General features: G+C 41.0%; 2 protein-coding genes across 4 annotated transcripts; both read right to left on the reverse strand.

Annotated features, from left to right (window-relative positions):
* Window positions 1-11,037: 11,037 nt before the first annotated feature.
* Window positions 11,038-14,745, reverse strand: LOC146757152 (uncharacterized). The gene is made up of 4 exons (XM_085523494.1): window positions 13,575-14,745; window positions 13,025-13,209; window positions 12,099-12,246; window positions 11,038-11,218 (listed from the first exon to the last, which is right to left on the reverse strand). The coding sequence occupies exons 1-4, from the start codon at window positions 13,651-13,653 to the stop codon at window positions 11,061-11,063; spliced, it is 570 nt and encodes a 189-aa protein (XP_085379620.1). The 5' UTR covers window positions 13,654-14,745; the 3' UTR covers window positions 11,038-11,060.
* A 53-nt stretch (window positions 14,746-14,798) lies between these two features.
* LOC146757153 (uncharacterized) lies at window positions 14,799-23,728 on the reverse strand. Of its 3 annotated transcripts, XM_085523495.1 has the most exons (9): window positions 23,454-23,728; window positions 22,391-22,505; window positions 21,957-22,130; window positions 21,739-21,845; window positions 21,176-21,313; window positions 20,283-20,431; window positions 17,422-17,472; window positions 15,019-15,052; window positions 14,799-14,938 (listed from the first exon to the last, which is right to left on the reverse strand). In XM_085523495.1, exons 1-9 carry the CDS (start codon window positions 23,654-23,656, stop codon window positions 14,836-14,838), a joined length of 1,074 nt encoding a protein of 357 aa, XP_085379621.1. In that variant the 5' UTR covers window positions 23,657-23,728; the 3' UTR covers window positions 14,799-14,835. The 3 variants fall into 3 exon arrangements, with proteins under 3 accessions (XP_085379621.1, XP_085379622.1, XP_085379623.1); XM_085523496.1 differs by lacking the exon at window positions 17,422-17,472; XM_085523497.1 differs by lacking the exons at window positions 17,422-17,472; window positions 20,283-20,431 and having other exon boundaries at window positions 14,869-14,938.
* Between the last annotated feature and the right edge of the window lie 1,537 nt (window positions 23,729-25,265).

Below are 25,265 nucleotides of genomic sequence, written 5' to 3' on the forward strand. Positions count from 1 at the left end.
ACATAATGAACGCAAGAACCGCCTGGACTAATCAAGCAGGCCAGCAAGTTCAGTGTTCACTGCTGTTAATTAACATCAGCCAAGCACTTCATTGCTACAGCACATACTCACTGAACAACAGGACTAACAAGGAAAACAAAAGAAAAAGTTCACTTGTCTATAAACACAGACAAATCCAATCTATGAGATAGTTACCCTTGTTGTGCTCCCCTGAAACACTCTGCAAGCGTACTCCATGTTCAACTGCAGGTGGGAGAAACACAGGAGGAGATGCTTTCCTCGAACCTTCAGAACACGGCTGTACAATACAGTACATACGCGTAAGAATTTGTACAAAACAATTTTTTTAAAATAAAATCTAACAAAGGCTTTTGCATTTTAAATAAAAGGGCAAAAAAATCCTCACAATTCATCTAAACTATTCCATAATGTTGATTAAGGCTGGAAAATCACAGAGCCACACAAGAAATTAACACAGGAAATCAAGATGTTGATTGTGAACAAGAAGCTGCAGCTCTGTGTTGATTGAACACTGGCATCAAATTTGCACCTGGCATTCAAATATCAGCCTAATTTGCTGGGGCACATGTCCCACAATGTTGAGTGAGTGCATCACTACGTTGCAAAAGCAAGATTTGATTTGCTTAAAGGCCAAAAAGGCAAAGCTGATAGCGATTAAGCTATCTAGAAAGTCTCGTATTTTTAAGAAAGGAGTGGGGAATTAGTTTTTTTCCCAACAACAAAGGCTAGAGGGGAAGTAGCTACAGACCCTGCTCACTCTCATCTTGAGAATTATCAGACAGAAAGGATAAACACAGCCAGTACACTTGGTGTTTGCTGAACACGATTTTCAAAATCGGATTAAGTCTATCTAGAGAAGACAGAGGTTCTATACAGAAAAATCTAAATGTCTGGGTTGCTCAATGTATTGGCATCCGTTAAACTCTGAGTGGATCAGCAGAATAGATCTGAATAGTAGGAAAAAAAAAATCCTCACAAAAATATGCCTGAGAAGTTCATAAGTTTAAAAGCAGCAATAAACTGCTGTATTAAAACTGTGCTAGAAAATCAACTCCAAAGCCTGCAGCCAGGAGGCCAACGTAAGTAGTCTGACATAACTTTGTCCCAGTACTATCTCAACAGAGAACCTACGCTACAGGTATTTCAATGACCCTCAGATACAGGACATCGAGCAGCAGCAACATGGGGTAAATAAGCCTCACCAGGGGCGGGGCTCAACTCAAAGGCAAGCTCTCACGTAGTTCTCATCTGGCTCTCCCACAGACCGGGGAGATGCACATATCACAGAAAGTACCTCAGAATCCCAGGGAGAATCAGACTCTTCCTTTTTCTCTGTTCCTACTGCTGGCAGAGCACCTACAAAAAAATGGACAAAGAGAGACACTGAGAATTTACTGCACTCCACTTTTATACCCCATCAGTCAAACAAAGGATCTGAAAGATGAGTAACAGTACTACAGCAAAGGACAAACCAAGAAATGAGTTACACTCAACGGTAGCTTTACACCCAGTCACATCACATTATTCTCTTTTCTCCTCTTCATTTCTTTTCCAGCAAAAGATGCATAAGAATGGTGGCTGACATGACAATGTCCCTCGTGTTGGGACAACGTTAAGGAAGAAACTCCAGCATGCTTCAGTCTCAGCATATGGACACCCTGAGTCATCTTCCCTCTTGCCTACACCTCCATCATCTGGCACTTACTATCACATTCCACTCTACAGGACATACCACAAAAGCACGATACAAAACAACCTCACACTAAGAGGAAGCTGCCAACACACACGGCTCCTTGCTTAGTGCTATCAAGGGATACCTCACCTGACCATGATTCATAATCCTGCAACTTCTGACCAGGTACATACATAAGAAACTGACATTTAGGAATGAAACAGAAGCTCACAGCTCCAATACAGTCCAGAACACTGCAAGCATTTTAAATCTTATCACTTCAAAGTCTAGTATCTTCTGACCACCAAACTCCCATCTAGAGCAGACCACAGTCAGTTCTCTCTTCTAAGCTACTCCATTATGTAAAACAAACTCAGGATTGACTCACACAGAAACGCAAGGAAAATTTACAGGAATGAGCCAGACAGGAGCAATGGCGTCCACTCTGGAAAACCATAACTGCTGATTCCAGCCTGAGTGCTGACTATTCACGCTTTTCCAAAATAAACTTTTTGCACATAAAATGCACTAAGAGAAAAGTGAATGCACCGTGAGTGCTGCTTCCACACCTTCTGAGCAGCAACTGACCAATAGCTACACGAGCTCTGAAAACATCTACAGCAACAAGATATCCTCTGGAGACGGACATACTATCTTCTGCTCTGAGACCCTGGGGTGAGTACCTAAGCACCCACCTCTCTCTGATCAGGTCATGCTCTCAAGCATACAAACGAGTAGCACAGGAGAGATCTCCTACATTTTACAACTGAACAAGGTGAGGCACTGGAAGAGTCTTCTCCGACTTTGAATCAGGTCAGCTCTTGGCTGAAGCCCTGAAAAACCACAGCTTTTCAATCTGATAGTACCCATTAGAAAGGGAATCAATAGTGTCACACACAAGGCACACTAGACTACCTACTTGTTTTGTGCAGATCAAGGAGAACACAGCAACAAAATTAATAAAGAAACTTGCATCATACATAATCATTAGGAACCCAGCACCACCATTTGTGACCTTTAGGAAAGAACGAAAAGCAACAAAAGCTGCAGACCTTCTCTACCACAGCAGGCTAGGGTTCACAGCTAAATCTTAAACCAGATACCACTCCCACCACTTTAAGCAACCACTTAAAGCAAAGAAAAACACCCGAACAAACACATATCCAAAAAGTATACATAATGAACGCAAGAACCTCCTGGACTAATTAAGCAGGCCAGCAAGTTCAGTGTTCACTGCTGTTAATTAACATCAGCCAAGCACTTCATTGCTACAGCACATACTCACTGAACAACAGGACTAACAAGGAAAACAAAAGAAAAAGTTCACTTGTCTATAAACACAGACAAATCCAATCTATAAGATAGTTACCCTTGTTGTGCTCCCCTGAAACACTCTGCAAGCGTACTCCATGTTCAACTGCAGGTGGGAGAAACACAGGAGGAGATGCTTTCCTCGAACCTTCAGAACACGGCTGTACAATACAGTACATACGCGTAAGAATTTGTACAAAACAATTTTTTTTAAATAAAATCTAACAAAGGCTTTTGCATTTCAAATAAAAGGGCAAAAAAATCCTCACAATTCATCTAAACTATTCCATAATGTTGATTAAGGCTGGCAAATCACAGAGCCACACAAGAAATTAACACAGGAAATCAAGATGTTGATTGTGAACAAGAAGCTGCAGCTCTGTGTTGATTGAACATTGGCATCAAATTTGCACCTGGCATTCAAATATCAGCCCACATTGCTGGGGCACATGTCCCACAATGTTGAGTGAGTGCATCACTACGTTGCAAAAGCAAGATTTGATTTGCTTAAAGGCCAAAAAGGCAAAGCTGATAGCGATTAAGCTATCTAGAAAGTCTTGTATTTTTAAGAAAGGAGTGGGGAATTAGTTTTTTTCCCAACAACAAAGGCTAGAGGGGAAGTAGCTACAGACCCTGCTCACTCTCATCTTGAGAATTATCAGACAGAAAGGATAAACACAGCCAGCACACTTGGTGTCTGCTGAACACGATTTTCAAAATCGGATTAAGTCTATCTAGAGAAGACAGAGGTTCTATACAGAAAAATCTAAATGTCTGGGTTGCTCAATGTATTGGCATCCATTAAACTCTGACTGGATCAGCAGAATAGATCTGAATAGTAGGAAAAAAAAAAAAATCCTCACAAAAATATGCCTGAGAAGTTCATAAGTTTAAAAGCAGCAATAAACTGCTGTATTAAAACTGTGCTAGAAAATCAACTCCAAAGCCTGCAGCCAGGAGGCCAACGTAAGTAGTCTGACATAACTTTGTCCCAGTACTATCTCAACAGAGAACCTACGCTACAGGTATTTCAATGACCCTCAGATACAGGACATCGAGCAGCAGCAACATGGGGTAAATAAGCCTCACCAGGGGCGGGGCTCAACTCAAAGGCAAGCTCTCACGTAGTTCTCATCTGGCTCTCCCACAGACCGGGGAGATGCACATATCACAGAAAGTACCTCAGAATCCCAGGGAGAATCAGACTCTTCCTTTTTCTCTGTTCCTACTGCTGGCAGAGCACCTACAAAAAAATGGACAAAGAGAGACACTGAGAATTTACTGCACTCCACTTTTATACCCCATCAGTCAAACAAAGGATCTGAAAGATGAGTAACAGTACTACAGCAAAGGACAAACCAAGAAATGAGTTACACTCAACGGTAGCTTTACACCCAGTCACATCACATTATTCTCTTTTCTCCTCTTCATTTCTTTTCCAGCAAAAGATGCATAAGAATGGTGGCTGACATGACAATGTCCCTCGTGTTGGGACAACGTTAAGGAAGAAACTCCAGCATGCTTCAGTCTCAGCATATGGACACCCTGAGTCATCTTCCCTCTTGCCTACACCTCCATCATCTGGCACTTACTATCACATTCCACTCTACAGGACATACCACAAAAGCACGATACAAAACAACCTCACACTAAGAGGAAGCTGCCAACACACACGGCTCCTTGCTTAGTGCTATCAAGGGATACCTCACCTGACCATGATTCACAATCCTGCAACTTCTGACCAGGTACATACATAAGGACTGACATTTAGGAATGAAACAGAAGCTCACAGCTCCAATACAGTCCAGAACACTGCAAGCATTTTAAATCTTATCACTTCAAAGTCTAGTATCTTCTGACCACCAAACTCCCATCTAGAGCAGACCACAGTCAGTTCTCTCTTCTAAGCTACTCCATTATGTAAAACAAACTCAGGATTGACTCACACAGAAACGCAAGGAAAATTTACAGGAATGAGCCAGACAGGAGCAATGGCGTCCACTCTGGAAAACCATAACTGCTGATTCCAGCCTGAGTGCTGACTATTCACGCTTTTCCAAAATAAACTTTTTGCACATAAAATGCACTAAGAGAAAAGTGAATGCACCGTGAGTGCTGCTTCCACACCTTCTGAGCAGCAACTGACCAATAGCTACACGAGCTCTGAAAACATCTACAGCAACAAGATATCCTCTGGAGACGGACATACTATCTTCTGCTCTGAGACCCTGGGGTGAGTACCTAAGCACCCACCTCTCTCTGAGGTCATGCTCTCAAGCATACAAACGAGTAGCACAGGAGAGATCTCCTACATTTTACAACTGAACAAGGTGAGGCACTGGAAGAGTCTTCTCCGACTTTGAATCAGGTCAGCTCTTGGCTGAAGCCCTGAAAAACCACAGCTTTTCAATCTGATAGTACCCATTAGAAAGGGAATCAATAGTGTCACACACAAGGCACACTAGACTACCTACTTGTTTTGTGCAGATCAAGGAGAACACAGCAACAAAATTAATAAAGAAACTTGCATCATACATAATCATTAGGAACCCAGCACCACCATTTGTGACCTTTAGGAAAGAACGAAAAGCAACAAAAGCTGCAGACCTTCTCTACCACAGCAGGCTAGGGTTCACAGCTAAATCTTAAACCAGATACCACTCCCACCACTTTAAGCAACCACTTAAAGCAAAGAAAAACACCCGAACAAACACATATCCAAAAAGTATACATAATGAACGCAAGAACCTCCTGGACTAATTAAGCAGGCCAGCAAGTTCAGTGTTCACTGCTGTTAATTAACATCAGCCAAGCACTTCATTGCTACAGCACATACTCACTGAACAACAGGACTAACAAGGAAAACAAAAGAAAAAGTTCACTTGTCTATAAACACAGACAAATCCAATCTATAAGATAGTTACCCTTGTTGTGCTCCCCTGAAACACTCTGCAAGCGTACTCCATGTTCAACTGCAGGTGGGAGAAACACAGGAGGAGATGCTTTCCTCGAACCTTCAGAACACGGCTGTACAATACAGTACATACGCGTAAGAATTTGTACAAAACAATTTTTTTTAAATAAAATCTAACAAAGGCTTTTGCATTTCAAATAAAAGGGCAAAAAAATCCTCACAATTCATCTAAACTATTCCATAATGTTGATTAAGGCTGGCAAATCACAGAGCCACACAAGAAATTAACACAGGAAATCAAGATGTTGATTGTGAACAAGAAGCTGCAGCTCTGTGTTGATTGAACATTGGCATCAAATTTGCACCTGGCGTTCAAATATCAGCCCACATTGCTGGGGCACATGTCCCACAATGTTGAGTGAGTGCATCACTACGTTGCAAAAGCAAGATTTGATTTGCTTAAAGGCCAAAAAGGCAAAGCTGATAGCGATTAAGCTATCTAGAAAGTCTTGTATTTTTAAGAAAGGAGTGGGGAATTAGTTTTTTTCCCAACAACAAAGGCTAGAGGGGAAGTAGCTACAGACCCTGCTCACTCTCATCTTGAGAATTATCAGACAGAAAGGATAAACACAGCCAGCACACTTGGTGTCTGCTGAACACGATTTTCAAAATCGGATTAAGTCTATCTAGAGAAGACAGAGGTTCTATACAGAAAAATCTAAATGTCTGGGTTGCTCAATGTATTGGCATCCATTAAACTCTGACTGGATCAGCAGAATAGATCTGAATAGTAGGAAAAAAAAAAAATCCTCACAAAAATATGCCTGAGAAGTTCATAAGTTTAAAAGCAGCAATAAACTGCTGTATTAAAACTGTGCTAGAAAATCAACCCCAAAGCCTGCAGCCAGGAGGCCAACGTAAGTAGTCTGACATAACTTTGTCCCAGTACTATCTCAACAGAGAACCTACGCTACAGGTATTTCAATGACCCTCAGATACAGGACATCGAGCAGCAGCAACATGGGGTAAATAAGCCTCACCAGGGGCGGGGCTCAACTCAAAGGCAAGCTCTCACGTAGTTCTCATCTGGCTCTCCCACAGACCGGGGAGATGCACATATCACAGAAAGTACCTCAGAATCCCAGGGAGAATCAGACTCTTCCTTTTTCTCTGTTCCTACTGCTGGCAGAGCACCTACAAAAAAATGGACAAAGAGAGACACTGAGAATTTACTGCACTCCACTTTTATACCCCATCAGTCAAACAAAGGATCTGAAAGATGAGTAACAGTACTACAGCAAAGGACAAACCAAGAAATGAGTTACACTCAACGGTAGCTTTACACCCAGTCACATCACATTATTCTCTTTTCTCCTCTTCATTTCTTTTCCAGCAAAAGATGCATAAGAATGGTGGCTGACATGACAATGTCCCTCGTGTTGGGACAACGTTAAGGAAGAAACTCCAGCATGCTTCAGTCTCAGCATATGGACACCCTGAGTCATCTTCCCTCTTGCCTACACCTCCATCATCTGGCACTTACTATCACATTCCACTCTACAGGACATACCACAAAAGCACGATACAAAACAACCTCACACTAAGAGGAAGCTGCCAACACACACGGCTCCTTGCTTAGTGCTATCAAGGGATACCTCACCTGACCATGATTCACAATCCTGCAACTTCTGACCAGGTACATACATAAGGACTGACATTTAGGAATGAAACAGAAGCTCACAGCTCCAATACAGTCCAGAACACTGCAAGCATTTTAAATCTTATCACTTCAAAGTCTAGTATCTTCTGACCACCAAACTCCCATCTAGAGCAGACCACAGTCAGTTCTCTCTTCTAAGCTACTCCATTATGTAAAACAAACTCAGGATTGACTCACACAGAAACGCAAGGAAAATTTACAGGAATGAGCCAGACAGGAGCAATGGCGTCCACTCTGGAAAACCATAACTGCTGATTCCAGCCTGAGTGCTGACTATTCACGCTTTTCCAAAATAAACTCTTTGCACATAAAATGCACTAAGAGAAAAGTGAATGCACCGTGAGTGCTGCTTCCACACCTTCTGAGCAGCAACTGACCAATAGCTACACGAGCTCTGAAAACATCTACAGCAACAAGATATCCTCTGGAGACGGACATACTATCTTCTGCTCTGAGACCCTGGGGTGAGTACCTAAGCACCCACCTCTCTCTGAGGTCATGCTCTCAAGCATACAAACGAGTAGCACAGGAGAGATCTCCTACATTTTACAACTGAACAAGGTGAGGCACTGGAAGAGTCTTCTCTGACTTTGAATCAGGTCAGCTCTTGGCTGAAGCCCTGAAAAACCACAGCTTTTCAATCTGATAGTACCCATTAGAAAGGGAATCAATAGTGTCACACACAAGGCACACTAGACTACCTACTTGTTTTGTGCAGATCAAGGAGAACACAGCAACAAAATTAATAAAGAAACTTGCATCATACATAATCATTAGGAACCCAGCACCACCATTTGTGACCTTTAGGAAAGAACGAAAAGCAACAAAAGCTGCAGACCTTCTCTACCACAGCAGGCTAGGGTTCACAGCTAAATCTTAAACCAGATACCACTCCCACCACTTTAAGCAACCACTTAAAGCAAAGAAAAACACCCGAACAAATACATATCCAAAAAGTATACATAATGAACCCAAGAACCGCCTGGACTAATTAAGCAGGCCAGCAAGTTCAGTGTTCACTGCTGTTAATTAACATCAGCCAAGCACTTCATTGCTACAGCACATACTCACTGAACAACAGGACTAACAAGGAAAACAAAAGAAAAAGTTCACTTGTATATAAACACAGACAAATCCAATCTATGAGATAGTTACCCTTGTTGTGCTCCCCTGAAACACTCTGCAAGCGTACTCCATGTTCAACTGCAGGTGGGAGAAACACAGGAGGAGATGCTTTCCTCGAACCTTCAGAATACGGCTGTACAATACAGTACATACGCGTAAGAATTTGTACAAAACAATTTTTTTTAAATAAAATCTAACAAAGGCTTTTGCATTTTAAATAAAAGGGCAAAAAAATCCTCACAATTCATCTAAACTATTCCATAATGTTGATTAAGGCTGGCAAATCACAGAGCCACACAAGAAATTAATACAGGAAATCAAGATGTTGATTGTGAACAAGAAGCTGCAGCTCTGTGTTGATTGAACATTGGCATCAAATTTGCACCTGGCATTCAAATATCAGCCCACATTGCTGGGGCACATGTCCCACAATGTTGAGTGAGTGCATCACTACGTTGCAAAAGCAAGATTTGATTTGCTTAAAGGCCAAAAAGGCAAAGCTGATAGCGATTAAGCTATCTAGAAAGTCTTGTATTTTTAAGAAAGGAGTGGGGAATTAGTTTTTTTCCCAACAACAAAGGCTAGAGGGGAAGTAGCTACAGACCCTGCTCACTCTCATCTTGAGAATTATCAGACAGAAAGGATAAACACAGCCAGCACACTTGGTGTCTGCTGAACATGATTTTCAAAATCGGATTAAGTCTATCTAGAGAAGACAGAGGTTCTATACAGAAAAATCTAAATGTCTGGGTTGCTCAATGTATTGGCATCCGTTAAACTCTGACTGGATCAGCAGAATAGATCTGAATAGTAGGAAAAAAAAAAAATTCTCACAAAAATATGCCTGAGAAGTTCATAAGTTTAAAAGCAGCAATAAACTGCTGTATTAAAACTGTGCTAGAAAATCAACCCCAAAGCCTGCAGCCAGGAGGCCAACGTAAGTAGTCTGACATAACTTTGTCCCAGTACTATCTCAACAGAGAACCTACGCTACAGGTATTTCAATGACCCTCAGATACAGGACATCGAGCAGCAGCAACATGGGGTAAATAAGCCTCACCAGGGGCGGGGCTCAACTCAAAGGCAAGCTCTCACGTAGTTCTCATCTGGCTCTCCCACAGACCGGGGAGATGCACATATCACAGAAAGTACCTCAGAATCCCAGGGAGAATCAGACTCTTCCTTTTTCTCTGTTCCTACTGCTGGCAGAGCACCTACAAAAAAATGGACAAAGAGAGACACTGAGAATTTACTGCACTCCACTTTTATACCCCATCAGTCAAACAAAGGATCTGAAAGATGAGTAACAGTACTACAGCAAAGGACAAACCAAGAAATGAGTTACACTCAACGGTAGCTTTACACCCAGTCACATCACATTATTCTCTTTTCTCCTCTTCATTTCTTTTCCAGCAAAAGATGCATAAGAATGGTGGCTGACATGACAATGTCCCTCGTGTTGGGACAACGTTAAGGAAGAAACTCCAGCATGCTTCAGTCTCAGCATATGGACACCCTGAGTCATCTTCCCTCTTGCCTACACCTCCATCATCTGGCACTTACTATCACATTCCACTCTACAGGACATACCACAAAAGCACGATACAAAACAACCTCACACTAAGAGGAAGCTGCCAACACACACGGCTCCTTGCTTAGTGCTATCAAGGGATACCTCACCTGACCATGATTCATAATCCTGCAACTTCTGACCAGGTACATACATAAGAAACTGACATTTAGGAATGAAACAGAAGCTCACAGCTCCAATACAGTCCAGAACACTGCAAGCATTTTAAATCTTATCACTTCAAAGTCTAGTATCTTCTGACCACCAAACTCCCATCTAGAGCAGACCACAGTCAGTTCTCTCTTCTAAGCTACTCCATTATGTAAAACAAACTCAGGATTGACTCACACAGAAACGCAAGGAAAATTTACAGGAATGAGCCAGACAGGAGCAATGGCGTCCACTCTGGAAAACCATAACTGCTGATTCCAGCCTGAGTGCTGACTATTCACGCTTTTCCAAAATAAACTCTTTGCACATAAAATGCACTAAGAGAAAAGTGAATGCACCGTGAGTGCTGCTTCCACACCTTCTGTAGTGGAAGTAGTTATTCTGTTTCACTACTGTGCTAGAAAATCAACTCAAAAGCCTGCAACCAAAGGGCCGATACAAGAAGCTTAACCTAACTTTGTCCCAGTACTATCTCCACACAGAACCTACACTACAAGTATTTCGTTGACCCTCAGATACAGGACATCGGGCAGCAGCAATATGGGGTAAATAAGCCTCACCAGGGGCAGGGCTCAACGCAAAGGCAAGCTCTCACGTAGTTCTCATCTGGCTCTCCCACAGACTGGGGAGATGCACATTTCACAGAAAGTACCTCAGAATCCCAGGGAGAATCAGACTCTTCCTTTTTCTCTGCTCCTACTGTGGGTTGGGCTTCTACAAAAAAAAAGGAGAAATACAGACACTGAGAAATATACTGCACTACACTTTTATACCCCATCAGTCAAATAAAGGATCTGAAAGACTAGCAGTAATTCTACAGCAAAGAACAAACCAAACAGTGAGTCCCACTCAAGGGTAACTTTACATCCAGTCACATCACAGTATTCTCTTCACTCCTCTTCATCTGTTTTCCAGCAGAAGATGCCCAAGCAGGACAGCTGACATGGCTACGTTCACCATGTTTGGACAATGTTCTGTGCAGCATCTGACCAATAGCTACACATGCTCTGAAGAAGTCTACTGCAACAAGCAGTGCTCTGGAGTCAGACAATGGAAATAGTATCTTCTGCTTTCACACCCTGGGGTCTATGCCAAATTACCCAACTCTCTCTGAGCTGGTCATGCTCTCAAGCCCACAAAGGTTTAGCAAAGGAGAGATCTCCTACATTCTACAACTGAACAAGTTGAGGTACTGGAAGAGTCTTCTCTGAGTTTGAATCAGGTCAGCTCTTGGCTGAATCCCTGAAAAACCACAGCTTTTCAATCTGACAGTACCCATTCGAAAGGGAATCAGCAGTGCCACACACAAGACACACTAGACTACCTACTTGTTTTGTTCAGATATAGGAGAATACAGCAACAAAATTAATAAAGAAACTTGCATCATACGTAATCATTAGGAATCCAGCACCACCATTTGTGACCGTTAGGTAAGAACAAAAAAAAACAAAAGCTGCAGACCTTCTCTACCACAGCAGGCTAGGGTTCACAGGTAACAGGAAAGTTTATCATCTTTGAGGATAATCATCATTTTACTTTATTTACTGAACATTAATACTTATAGAGGAGCAATCAGGATCATATTTAAACTCACTTCTCGCATAAGCTGTGTCTTCTGAAACTTTACGGACTTGATGTTTATTACTAGAAACAGAATGTTTCACATCCCCCAAAACTGTCGTTTGCAGCTTCCTTCTAGTATCTTCCTTCTCCTGTTCTTCTTTCCATTTAGGTGACTCCTTCTAAAACAGATTGACCAAAACAGCTGAAAAGCACAGTAATCAATATCTACTTCACCACCCATTAACAACTTGGAAAACGGTTTTCTTGGGTAAGACTTAAATGAAGCAAAGTGCAACATGGTTTCTAAAGGCCTACAATTTTTAGTGGGAATCTGCACAATTAAACTGCAGTGCCTCATGTTGTAAACTTCATCTCTGGCTATGCAAAACCTCTGAGAAGCACTTCCTTGTGTCAATCTAAATGCAGTTTCATTGATATTATTCAGAAAGTCTTCTTTCTGCCTACATATCTCACAATTTCACTAGTTTCCTGCCCTCAATTTCATTCAAAACTTCCTTTTGTTTCTTCATTTCCAGTCATTACCTCATGAATTCTACTAAATGGCTACAACTTCTAATGGATATTATCCATTCCCTCAGTTTTACATAACAGAAAGTGCACAGATTCCAGAAAGAATGAAGTTTCCTGTCTTTCTCCTTCCAAAACTCTCCAATCTCATAATAAAAATATTGAAAATAATGTCTGAGTTTGGCTATGAACAAGATGTTTTCAGTATCAAAATACAATGATTGAATACAGATACGTGATTGAGTATTAACAGGAAAATAGTTTACTGTCGCTTACCTGTATTACCCTTAACAAACTCTTCCAATTGAATCATCCCTGTACACTTACTTTTGTGCTTGAGGGAAATGCTGCCCATAGATTTTCCTCATATCTATTTAGGCCCAGGTTTTCACTTTCTTGTTTTAGTGTTTCATGGAATTTATTATGTACCTCTTTGCACTGCCCTTCTTCCTCTTCCACCAATTCATCTTCCTCAAGGTTGCCTGAATCTGAGACATCTTGTTTCAACAACTGTCCACATTCTCCTCTGCTCAGATTTGCACCTGTTGGTTTTTTTTGTTTGAGGCTTTTCTTCTGTGACTTAGGAATTTCAATTCTAGAACTATCACCACCACCTTAAAGCATGAGAAAGGGAAAGAGGAATATGAATCAAATGGGTTATATAAATAGCAGCAGGCATTTTACCCATTAAAAACACAGGAAAGTAGTCATCTGGGACTGTATGGAAAAGAAGCCAGGTAAGGGCAGGATGGGAGAAGGACACATCAGACACAAAGGCTTAGGAGGGGACTCAGTATGGTCATTTCCATTATCTTACTTATTTTATTCTGACATGACCATCTGTTCTGTTCTTATAACACTACTTTCCTCAATTACTACAGCCAAGTGAAAACAACAACAACAAAAACCGAAATGAAATTACTTAGTAAGTTTACTTTTGTATGTCATTGTATTATGAAGTACTTTCCAAATAACTTACCAGTATTTCTGAACTTTTGGGGAACATTCATTAACGATGTCAAGTTTGGCTTCTGTGGCTTCTGCAAATAAAAACACATTTTAAAAGAATTATTTGATCTGTTTTTGTTTGCTTTTTTGTTTTAAAGCAAATCCTTTACTTACATCAAATCTTGAACAGTAAATACAACCAGGCTGTCCCCTTTTGAAAGGACTCAGATACTTGCTAGATCCTTCAACTTTAATTACACAAACATTCCTCTCCTCTTGTGTACAAGTCAGTGACTATTCAAAACTATCTGTAAATGCGTAACAATTCTTAAAAGGTATTTTAATCCATTGGTAAAATACAACTACACTCGCGATTACTTACTTGTAAGTATGCACAACTCAAGTATCAATTAAAGTTCCTGAAGCTTGAAGAATAAATTAGTTAATATAACTCCACTTAGTGAAATATCTGTAAATTTCAAAATAATGCTAGAAATTTGAATCACTTCCCCTAAAATCAATGTAAGAAAATAGAAAAAATTTTAAAGTACACATGCTTACATCTCCAGCATTACAGAGTGTGCTGAACTAACAAACTAAAGTTCCTAATCACTGCAGAATCCCAGTGCAACAGACTAAATACTCCAGACGCCATTGAAAAAACTGGTAATCCTTTGGAACATTCATAAAAACAGCAGGATAAGCACATGGAGCTTATAAAGAGAAAAATCCAAATATTCAAAAAATGAAGATAGTCATGCAGTGTGAGATTATATACAAGCACGGAATGTCATCCCACAGAAGGAAAAAAGAAAGAAAGAATAATTATTTGAGCAACTCAAGTATCGAACACTTGAGGAACCTAGTGAGGAAGGAAAGAGAACCAGGTGATGAACAATTTCACTAGATTTTGATAAATAAATGTTCTTTTTCATTATCGTGTTCTTTTTTCATTAATCATCCTATCATGTAAATTAGGGGAAACAATTGTGAAGTTTGAAAGAGAACAGAACAGGTTATTTATTAACTTATCAATTCCTAGGGTTGGCAAATCTCACTCAATGAACAACTAATACAATGTGGTAGTTTATCTTAATATCTACTCTTTTGCCTCAAACCACAAATCTACTGCATGTTCTGCCAAAGCAACAATTTTTAGGAAAAACTTACAGCAGAAGAAAGGTTGGCAGATGAGAGACTCTTCTTAAGGAGGAAAAAAAAAAAAAAAAAAGAATTGGCTGGAAAAAGAGTTTCCTTCTATCTCATAGGAAATTGCCTTCAAATCACTTATTTTACACAACTATTTTCCCATAAAGGCACCATACCTTGGCTGTAAAATCCAGTTCTTCTTCCTCAGAATTATTCCAGGTGCCATTACTGCCCTCTTTTTCAGAACTTCAAAAACAACGAAAAGTAAGTACTGGTCCTCTCAAATAATTCCTCAAATAAGCATTTGGTATTTTTATAAGACTCACCTTGTTGAGTATCCTTCGAAAAAGTCATCCATTGCTGTTCAAATATAAATCGACATGTTGAGATTAGATTTTGCATACTAAAAATTAACCAATACAGACATTTAACATGAAAACAGCTCATAAGAGTACAGAAGCTGAAGTGGCCAATTCAATAAGAACAGCATGAAGGAAAGTATTTACAAAACAAATGCTTTTTCAAATTATACTGAAAAACAAATCAGACATATCTACAATATCTACCATTTTTTGCTGCCGTACCTTGCTATGGATTATAAATAAATATAAAGTATATTTATAAATACAAAGAAAATCAAAAAGCATACTCAGGAGCTATAGGTTATCCCTAGCTAGAAGAATCACCAGCATTTCTCTACAGTGAATCAAAAAATGATATACTTGAGACAAAAGGAGCATTAGCAGGGCATGCTATACTACACCCCCAAGTTTTTATCAGTTCAGTGAAGGTAGTAACTCACACCTAAGACTATAGGATAGGTCAGGTCAAAAGGGATCTCTGGAAGTCTCTCAGCCAACTACTTAAAGCCAGCTCAGCTTTGAGGTCAGGAAAAGTTGGTCAGGGTTTTATTCAGTCTAGTCTTGAACACCTCCAAGAGAAGGTTCACAACTTCTCTATTTTGCCATCCTTATCATGGCAACACTTTTCATCTCCAGCTAGAAACCATCTTGCTTCCATTTATACCTCTTGCCATCTTCGCTTCCTGTCAAGTATCACAGGGAAGCATCTGGCTTTGTCTTCTCATCTGCATTGGACGCTGCAGTTAGGGCCCTTCAAAGCTGCCTCTTCTTCAGGCTAAGTCCACTTTCTCAGCCCTCTCTCACAGGGCAAATACTCCTTCACAAATATGATGGCTCCCTAGAGAATTAGCTTGCTATTGATCCATCGACCTCTCACGTAGAAGGAACTCAAAATTACAGCCAAGGCACAGTCAAGTGAGTGCTAAATAGGGGCTGACAATCTCTTCTCTCAGTCTCCTGGCTTTGCTACTCTTAGCACAGTGCAAGCTGCAGCCCTTAGCTGCCAGAGCACCCTGCTGCCTCATGCTCAGCTTGCCTTCTGACAGGTCTGTGTCCTTTCTCAGCAGAGCTGCTCCCCTGCCATGCAGTCCCATCATGTTTTGTAGGAAGGGGCTTTTTCACCCCAAATGGGTCTTGGTATTTGCCCCCGATGGATTTCTTAAGATGCCTGCCAGTCTATTGCCCTGGCTCATTGAAGTCCCTCTGAATGCCAGCTCTGTGCTGAAGCATATCCAACAATCGCTCTTACTTCAGATCATTAGCAACCCTGATGAGAGCGCCCTGCAGTAAATCCTTCAGGTCACCGTTCTAATGAAAACTGCAGTCTAGGAACACAATTTTTGAAGCGCTAACACCTCTTAACAACTAAAACATAATAGAAGGACTTTCTGATTCCCAGCACAGAAGGGAAAACAGACATATCTGATCTCCACATAGAAATCATAATTCCTGAAGTTTCTGAACTGTTAAATATTATAACAAAAAGAAGGGTTACTACTAACAACCTACAAATGAGTGTACAAATTTTGCCTTTCCTAAACACAGTATGCGAGAATATTCCCTGATCTGAACACAGCTTTCTGAGATGCAGTACAGTATAAATGTTCAAAGAAATCTCATGTAGAAAAAAGCTAGAGGCTGAAACTTCCCATCTGAGGGCATCTTAAATGGTTCAAATGCTAACAATCTGATTTTTGATGTTTTCCACTACAGAAAACACAGAATATTCTTAAATGCTAATGGAATCCTGCTGTATGTAAAGCTAAATAACTAACTCAGTACTATGACTCTATCTGCTAACTTTCCACGCAGAACAGAAAATTGCTGCTGTGTGGAACAGTTAAACTCTGGACGAACGACTTCAGTTACATCTTCAATGAGTACCACTAGAAGTAAGGAAAACAGCTCATTAAATTACCTACACTTTTGCTTTCAACATATAAATACTGCCAATGATCCTGCTATCCTTTAGAAGGTGAGACAGGAATTTGATGAGATAGCTTTCAGCTAGACCAAAACCACAGCCATGATGCACTGACACAGAAATGAGATCTAGTCTCCAGGGACCCGTTTCCACTTTAACTGAAGCCTATATCACCATTTCTGAGCAAGAGGAGAACAGATTACAAAACAAACAACCCCAAAACCAACACTATCACAAGTGATAAAAGCAAATGCTGAATTCAGTAATAAGGGACTCATGCAAAACATGCAAAGAAACAAAAGCTGCCCCAAATCCACTCTAACTCATAGATCTTAAATCATCAAGATACAGATCTGCAAGATAATAAGCACCTATGATGAATAAGTATTTGTGTATCACAAGACATGTGTGGTATTTAAAATACTGCTGTGCAGAATGAATACCTTCACTCGATTCTCCTGTTCTCAGAGTCTGCTCAGGGGACCGTTGCATTTCTATATCCATTAAGGGAAAGGCATGGAAAGGACAGACAACAATGACATCAGAATAAATGCGGAATCTCACAAGTTTGGAAAATACAAAAAGCACACACACAAAGCTACAGCACTGGGAGAATGTGCTGTGACTATGACATGCATTTGTGTGCATGTGTACATCTGTGTGTCAAAAGAGAAACTGTGGAACACTACCTTGACATCAAATTCTTTCACAATAAATCTGTTACTTTTCTCTGGAGCAGAAGGTTGTCCTACTTACATGGATTTTATCACATACACATGCAGTGCTGTGGAAAAACAGCTACTATCAGAAACATACACTTAAGAGAAAGTTTAAAAGAATCATAGGATGGCTTGGGTTGAAAAGAACCTCAAGATGATTTCTCATCCCTTCTGGCTTTTCTCTGTTTCCTTAAGAGGGAATACAGGAAAAGTTTTATCTGACCTCAGGAGATAAAAATCACACAGAAGTGATAATTTACTTTTGTAAAGAGTTTTACAATGCTGAGACAATTCCTCTAATCATAGAAACACTAAGGTTGGAAAAGATTATCAAGTCCAATTGCAAATGACTCAGGGAAACACTGAACAATACACTAGTATGTGCTGCAGTGGCCAAACATACTGTCACTGCAAACATACTAGAAACAGAAATAGCACAACTACTGTTTTCCTCAAAAAGAAATTGTTACTTAAAATCTAAGAGATCGGTCATTCAATACGTTCTGGAAGCCAATCTGTACGTGATTAATAAAAGGGTTCATGTTCTGACATCCAAATAATCATGAGCAAACTTGTTGAAAAATGCTGACCTGTTCAACATTCTTCAGAATCTCCTCTTCTAATTAGAAGGTACAAAAGTAGCAGAAAGGATAAGGTCAAAATTTTAGATAGCAGAAAAATAAAACAGAAGAGCAAAAGACAATAAAAGAATTCCAAAGTGGGTATTTCTCTGGTCTCTCTCTCAACATCCCGGCTTCTCCTCTAAAGGACACTTTTAAGACTGTTACTGTGGCATATTAAAAGGACTCTCATGATTCAGGGTGTGGATGCAATCAGAGACTGCAGAATTAATTCCAATATTGTTTCTACTACGCTACTGAACTTTCTCTCTGCTCCCTCCTACTCCTCATGCTGGTGTCATCTTTAAGAGACTGAGCACAGGGAGAATCACAGAATGGTTTGAGTTGGAACAGACCTTTAATATCATCTAAATCCAACTCCCTGCTATAGGCAGGGACACCTCCCTCTAGACCAGGTTGCTCAAAGCCCCATCCACCTTTGGCTTTGAATGCTTGCAGGGAGGGAGCATTTACAACCTCTCTGGGCAACCTGTTCCAGTGTCTCATCCCCCTCACAGTAAAGAATTTCTTCCTGATATCTAGTCTAAATGTACCCTCTACTTGGAAGAAGAAACCCTCAAATCACATATTTTAAATTAACCCAGGCCTGTTAGTCCTTACAATGGGGTACCAGAGCAACTATCTACGTGCATGGAAGGTAGCAACTGAGTGGATTTGGATAAAAAAAAGTATTTCAATGATTAAACCAACTGTATCGAGCCCCACTGAAAAACAAGCAAACAAAACTTCAAAACCAAGCTACGAAGAAACTTTTTCAACCACTCTCTAGTTCAAAGTAACTGCTCCTAAGTCAAAGGCAACATCACTTGGGTCTAAAATCTATACTTCCATCTGGGATAAGTGCAGGAAGAAAAAATATGCCATGTATTCTTTGTTCATATTTCTAAGTCTTTATAATAAAAAAGTAATGACTTGTGTTTGAACAGTCTGCTGCCCATCTGACACATGATTCTCACAAAACCCTTAAAAATAAGGAACAAATAAAACCTCGTACGTTGGGGCTTGAAACGTAAACTGCAAGGCAATCTCATTCATACTAAAATAGCAACTTTCTAAGATTCATTTAGGGCAATTTGAGCTTATAAACGCTGCCTGGATTTTACAAATTCATTGAAGGAATGTATTTCTTTTATTTACAAGGCAATGAGAAAATGTAACAGTTTTTCTGGATCACAAAGTCTTTCTCAGTTGTTTTTTTTTTTCTTTTTTAAATAAAAGTAATTGAAAAAAACATTATTTGATTATAAATCAAACCATGTCCAAAAAGATACGGTGTATACAAACAATGTACTGTTGTTGCTTATGAAGTTATTTTTCCAAGACAATTTTTGTTACGTCTCCACAACACAAACAAAAGCAATTGTAATTGAAGGTGAGAAATTATGTCTCCCAAAAAAGGAGCTTTATGCAGGTGAAACTATTAAAATTAAAACGAAGTGACAGAAATCCAGTGGTAATCAACAAAAGATGCATCTTCTTGCAATTCATCTGCTGCTTCGCTGCTACAGAAGATAAAACTACTATTTGGGATGAAACTACAGCTTTTGCAATTGGATTTTCTGAACAACAATCTAAATGAGCATCTCTAAGAAAAATTGCACACCCATAAAACAAGGCTACTTTAACCTATTTTGTTTCTTCTCTTCCCTCCTCCCCCTTGCTAAAGGGACAATTTAAATAAATGGGCAACTTAATGTGCTGAAAGTGACAACTGTATGAGCAGATGGATGTAGTGCACACAAATCACAACTGTCCCCACAGCCTGTGGAGATGCAGTGTAAACTAGCAGCAAGCAAACACATTCATAACACTTCTTATTACAGTCCACCTGATGCTTCCACTGAAGTCCACACTGAGCACGGTGAATTTAAAAGATGCAAACCAACCTAAGGAAGGGGCCACCACGATTCTGCCCATTAGCTCTACCACAGTTAAATATCCTACCTCCTCTGCTCGAAGCAGCTGCACCCAACGTAAAGCCAGCAGCTCTTGCCTGGTGAGGAGTCACTGGCACAGGGATGCCTCCTTTAGCACCTGCAGAAGCTTCCCCTGCATTCTCATGGTCTGCATATTCTGCCAGTGTTTTACTAAGACTATGGAGAGCAAAAAAGGAAATGCATTTGGGAAAAATAATCCCATAGCTACATAAACACTTAATGGGATAATAAGAGCCTTATACTATCCATCCTAAACATAACCATAGCCAAAACAATTTTCATATTCAGTAAGTGTAACATACTCTACTTTTTGCAAACCGTAACATACTCAAATATAATGGACACATCTATTTTATAGATGCACATCCAGATCTATGAAGTTATTTACTTCTGCTCGGTACCCTTTGCAGTCCAGTTTTTACAAATACAACCACTCTTATGAATGAACACCCATGGGTAAAATACTTATGTGTAGGAGGAGTTAAACTGCTTAGTAATTTAACAAAAGAAATAACAGCTAGATCTCCTCTGAAACAAAACAGGTGGTTCCTGGTCAGTGGAACTGAAGACAGTAATAACAAGGGTTCTGTTTTGAGAAGAATTTACAAACATTTCAGTTTTTCAAGTTGAACTTCTGCGTCTGTGGGCTACAGACACATTTTAATAGTGTATAGCAGGCAGACATCAGCTTAGAAACAAACACTTGAAATCTTACAGAGAATTTTGAGCAGAAGCCCTTTTCTCAACTTTCAAATTAACACCAGACACATGAACAGTATACGTGAGAAGATGTCAATGAACACATCTTCAAAATAGCACCGTTAAACTTGGTGCTGTTACCAAAAAGGTTCAAACTCAACACTGATAACTAAAAACCTAGCAATAAATTTAAAAGTTTACCTAGCATTTCCATGAAGAATAGCATAGTCCTCAGCTGTCCATCCATTAACGTCTTTATGGAAAATTTCAGCACCATAGCGAAGAAGTATTTCTACCAACTTAAGCTCCCCACCGGCTGCTGCAGTCATAAGTGGGGTTCTACAGCATCCAAAATACAAGACAAACCATACAATTTAGTCAGACATTGTAATTATTTTAATTCCCATTTGCTCAATCTCAAAGAAAATCACTTTATGAACAGAAAAAAAAGCTTCCATATTAACAACACTTGCATACAAACTTGGCATCAATTTGAAAAACTCTCTCTGGCATAACAGCAATGTTGCTGGCACAATAGCAATTTTCCTGCCACAGCGGCTACCAGAAACAATGTTTTCTTGCAGTTCTCAATGCAGAAAACATGCAATAATGCATGCCACCTGCCAAGCTGAGACCTGCTTTCGCCAGTCACTCAACGAGCTCTTTCTCTGTGTCTTTCTACTTCAATGCTCATTCCCATCCCTCCCATCAGTCCAACCTGAAGACAACTAAGGTGACCTGCAGAGTTTAGACCATCTCCTCACCTTTCACACGGATCTCGAGTGTGAACATCAGCTCCTTTTTTAAGAAGGAGCTCTACCATTTCTTTGTGATTTTCAGAGATAGCAAGAGTAAGAGGAGTACATCCGTCCTGAAAGAACAGAAATAATTCAAGTTAAAAATCAAAAGAAACAAACAAAAAATCTACAATAAAAATATCAATGCAACTTTTTGAACTTCTCTATTGAATCTCGAAATGTACCTTATTCTGAGCATTGATACGGGCACTGTGCTCAATTAACATCCCTGCTAGAAATGTGTTAGGAGTTACAGCAGCCAAGTGAAGGGCAGTGTTGCCACCAGCATCTGCCAGGTTCGGATCAGCACCATGCTCTAGCAGGATCACTGCACATCTTTCTTTCTGGCATTGTACTGCCTGGAAACAACACACACACACACACAAAAAAAAAAAAAAAGGTAAAATTTCCAGCAGTCATATTTCACTGTGTCACTACTACTACAACTTCCCATTCCTGGAATATAAAAGCATCTGCCAAGATTAGCTAGCGCACGCCAAAGCCACACTGATTACAGCATGCATGCTTCTACACAGACTTACTTAAAGAATCTGGAAAGACATCATTTAATACATAATCAATAATTCCTACTTGCAGCAACATAGTATGTTCTACTTACCTTCATCAGTGGAGATCTGTTATCACTGTCAAAAAGATTTAGCTTACACTTGTTTTCTACTAGAAACGTAACGACATCCTCACGTCCATTTGCACAAGCAAGATGCAGTGGTGTCCTAAAAGTGAAACGTGTAAATTGAAACAGACAGCTAAATAAATATTTTCACTCTGTGGTACATGAACAGGGCAAATTGCATTTCTTTATCCCAATTACCTCCCAAAATAAACAAAATCAAATAAAAACAAGCTTATTCCATTACCAGCGTGCACCAAACCATGTCCCTTAGTACAACATCTACATGTTTCTTGAACACCTCCAGGGACGGTGACTTTACCACCAACCTGGGCAGCCCATTCCAGTGCACAACCACTCTCTGGAGAGGCTTATCCTAGCATCCAACGTGAACCTCCCCTGGTGCAAGCTGAGGCTGTTCCCTCTTGTCCTAACAGCTCCCATCACAGGCAGGCTGATGAGTACCCTCCATAAGACCAGCTTCCTCCAAGGCAGATAAGATGAGGACGAAATAACAGGCAGAACGTCAAATAACTCATCATGCCTTGTCACAGACATGGAACAACTCGAGAGTGACTGTTCCCACTGAGAAATTCCCAAATAAGTATACAAGATCCTTCACCTCCGAATAGAAGCCTGACAATATTGATCTGAGCACTGTATTTATTATTTATTTAGCACAGTGTACCGCAAAGAGCTCGAATGAGTAATTTAACTGTAACAAACACAACTTTGTGCAGGAGCCCCTCCTCACCCAAAAGCAGCCGTTACCAAGCACTGGGGAATATGACAACCTAAAGGAACCACCATCAGCTTCGCAAGCAAGAAAGCCTTCATGAAGCCAGCAGCCTTATCGCTGCCCTTTCTCACCAGCCCCCAACAGAGCTCTCAGCTCGGAGGAATGCCGAGCAGCCCTACGAGGGATCCAGGCCGGGAGGGCACATCGGAGCGGCCTCTACCGGCCGTCCCAGCCACGCACGGCCCCCGTTAACAGCAGCCCTCTGTGCCCAGGTCATGCAGCGGGGATCCCGGCCCGGCCCGCCGCCCTTACCGCTGCGCCTTGTCACGCTCGTCGATGTCGTGCTTCTTCAGTCCTTGCTGCACCAGGGCCAGGTCTCCGGCGGCGGCCCCGCGGTGCAGCTTGGTCAGCTCCTTCCGGCGGATCTCGTACGCACCGGCGGAGCACGCCGAGGCGGCGCTGCCGGGCGGCGGATCCCGTTTTTTCTTCTTTACGAAGCTGAGTATCTTCTTCATGTCGTCTTAAAACTCTGCCGGGCCGAGCCCCGAGCAGGACGCGGAAACACGGCGCATGCTCAGAAGCCGCGGCCCAACCCACAGGCTGCAGGGCAGCCTCAGGCTCCCAGCCGGAGCCGGGAGCCCCACGTATGCGTTATACGTGCGATATTAAGCGATATGAAGCGATAGTAAGCGATATGAAGCGATATCAAGAGGATACACACCCGCGGAGAGCAGGAGTGTGCGCGTCTGTAGGCTCGGCTGCCTCAGAAAGCGGTTGGCAACGGTGTGTCCTGGGGCCGTTGCCTTTGGAATAGTCACGGGGATAACCGTCTGCAGGGTTATTTCTTGCCCTACTTGTGGGTATTATTTAATAGGGATCTCAAAGCACGCGTTTTTAACCTGTTACTAAACCAGTTGTCAGCTTTCTGTCTTCAGTTTTCCCATCTTCCCCTCCCCCCCTCCACCTTTGTTCATACTGTTTATTAAATCTTTAATATGGGTGATTTTGAATAATATTTTAAATTCATTCCTGTTAAAAACAAATAGTTCCATTTAATTTTTATTTTTCTTCAGAAATTGGTATTTCCTGTCACAGTTCCTCATATTCTCAGTGTGTTCTCTTTGGTAATCTGGAGCTTTCTCTAAGAACCATTGAGCAATTGCTATTCCTGTTGCTGTCTGCGTGAGGTGATTCCTCTTCTCTTACCCAGTACTAGATCCACGTAGCACAGTAAGATTTTCAAGTAAGGGCTTAAGTGTGGCTTAAGTGTTGCGTAAGCATTGGCATTTGGGTTAGTCTGCTAAAGACTCACCTTTCCTTTGACATAACAATACGGCTGGATAATTTAGCTCACAATCCTTGCAGCTCTGAGGTACAAAATGGCAGTCTGAAGCTCTCTTTTTGCAGTCTTTATTTTTCCCCTATTAAATCACTGTGTGTATTTTGCTTATTGAAGAGTAACAATGGCAGTAAAGGCTTGTGTGCTGCGTGTTGTCTGGTCATAGAATCTTTTAATCATAGAATGGAATGGCCTGGATTGAAAAGGCCCACAATGACCATCTAGTTTCAACCCCCCTGGATATAGCCACATCCAGCCTGGCCTTGAATGTCTCCAGGGATGGGGCATCCTCAACCCCCTTGGGCAACCTGTTTCAGTGAGTTACCACCCTCTGTGTGAAAAACTTCCTCCTAATATCTAACCTAAACCTCCCCTGCCTTAGTTTCAAACCATTCCCCTTGTCCTATCAGTATCCACAGGTGATTTACTACGCCTGATTTGCAGCTGATGTGTTTACAAGCTGGGAAATCTGGCTGGGCAGATAGCATGTTTCTGCATTGCTTGCTCCAGGGCTTTGAAGAGAACTGGGCAGTTGCAGGTAGAGACTATAGCAGCTCCAGCTCTGTCTAGGTTGGAGAGCTGGAGCTGAGGTGGTGCTTTTGATGTTACACTCTTGCTTCCCTATGCAGCCAATGTGTGTGCTTAAATACAGTTTTGCTTGTTCCTGGTCCAGTCTGAAGCTCTCACACTGTATCTCATGCACATGGTCTGTTAATCCTCAGCTGGATTAACAGCTAGTTTCTATTGATAATGCTGAAAGAATTCCTTTTGGCTTACTCTAAATG

The sequence above is a fragment of the Coturnix japonica genome, chromosome 24 (assembly GCF_054131305.1).
Source record: "Coturnix japonica strain WE chromosome 24, WE-NBRP24, whole genome shotgun sequence".
Classification (NCBI taxonomy): domain Eukaryota; kingdom Metazoa; phylum Chordata; class Aves; order Galliformes; family Phasianidae; genus Coturnix; species Coturnix japonica.

Coding starts and splice junctions, on each gene's coding strand:
- LOC146757153 (XM_085523495.1), bottom strand. CDS start 23,656: ATGAAGAAGATACTCAGCTTCGTAAAGAAGAAAAAACGGGATCCGCCG. Junction 22,131..22,390: donor ACAGATCTCCACTGATGAAG/GTAAGTAGAACA, acceptor TGTTGTTTCCAG/GCAGTACAATGCCAGAAAGA. Junction 17,473..20,282: donor AGCTGCTTCGAGCAGAGGAG/GTAGGATATTTA, acceptor TAATGGATATAG/AAATGCAACGGTCCCCTGAG.
- LOC146757152 (XM_085523494.1), bottom strand. CDS start 13,653: ATGTGTTTTTATTTGCAGAAGCCACAGAAGCCAAACTTGACATCGTTA. Junction 13,210..13,574: donor CCAAAAGTTCAGAAATACTG/GTAAGTTATTTG, acceptor TCATGCTTTAAG/GTGGTGGTGATAGTTCTAGA. Junction 11,219..12,098: donor AGACACAGCTTATGCGAGAA/GTGAGTTTAAAT, acceptor TTTTTTTTGTAG/AAGCCCAACCCACAGTAGGA.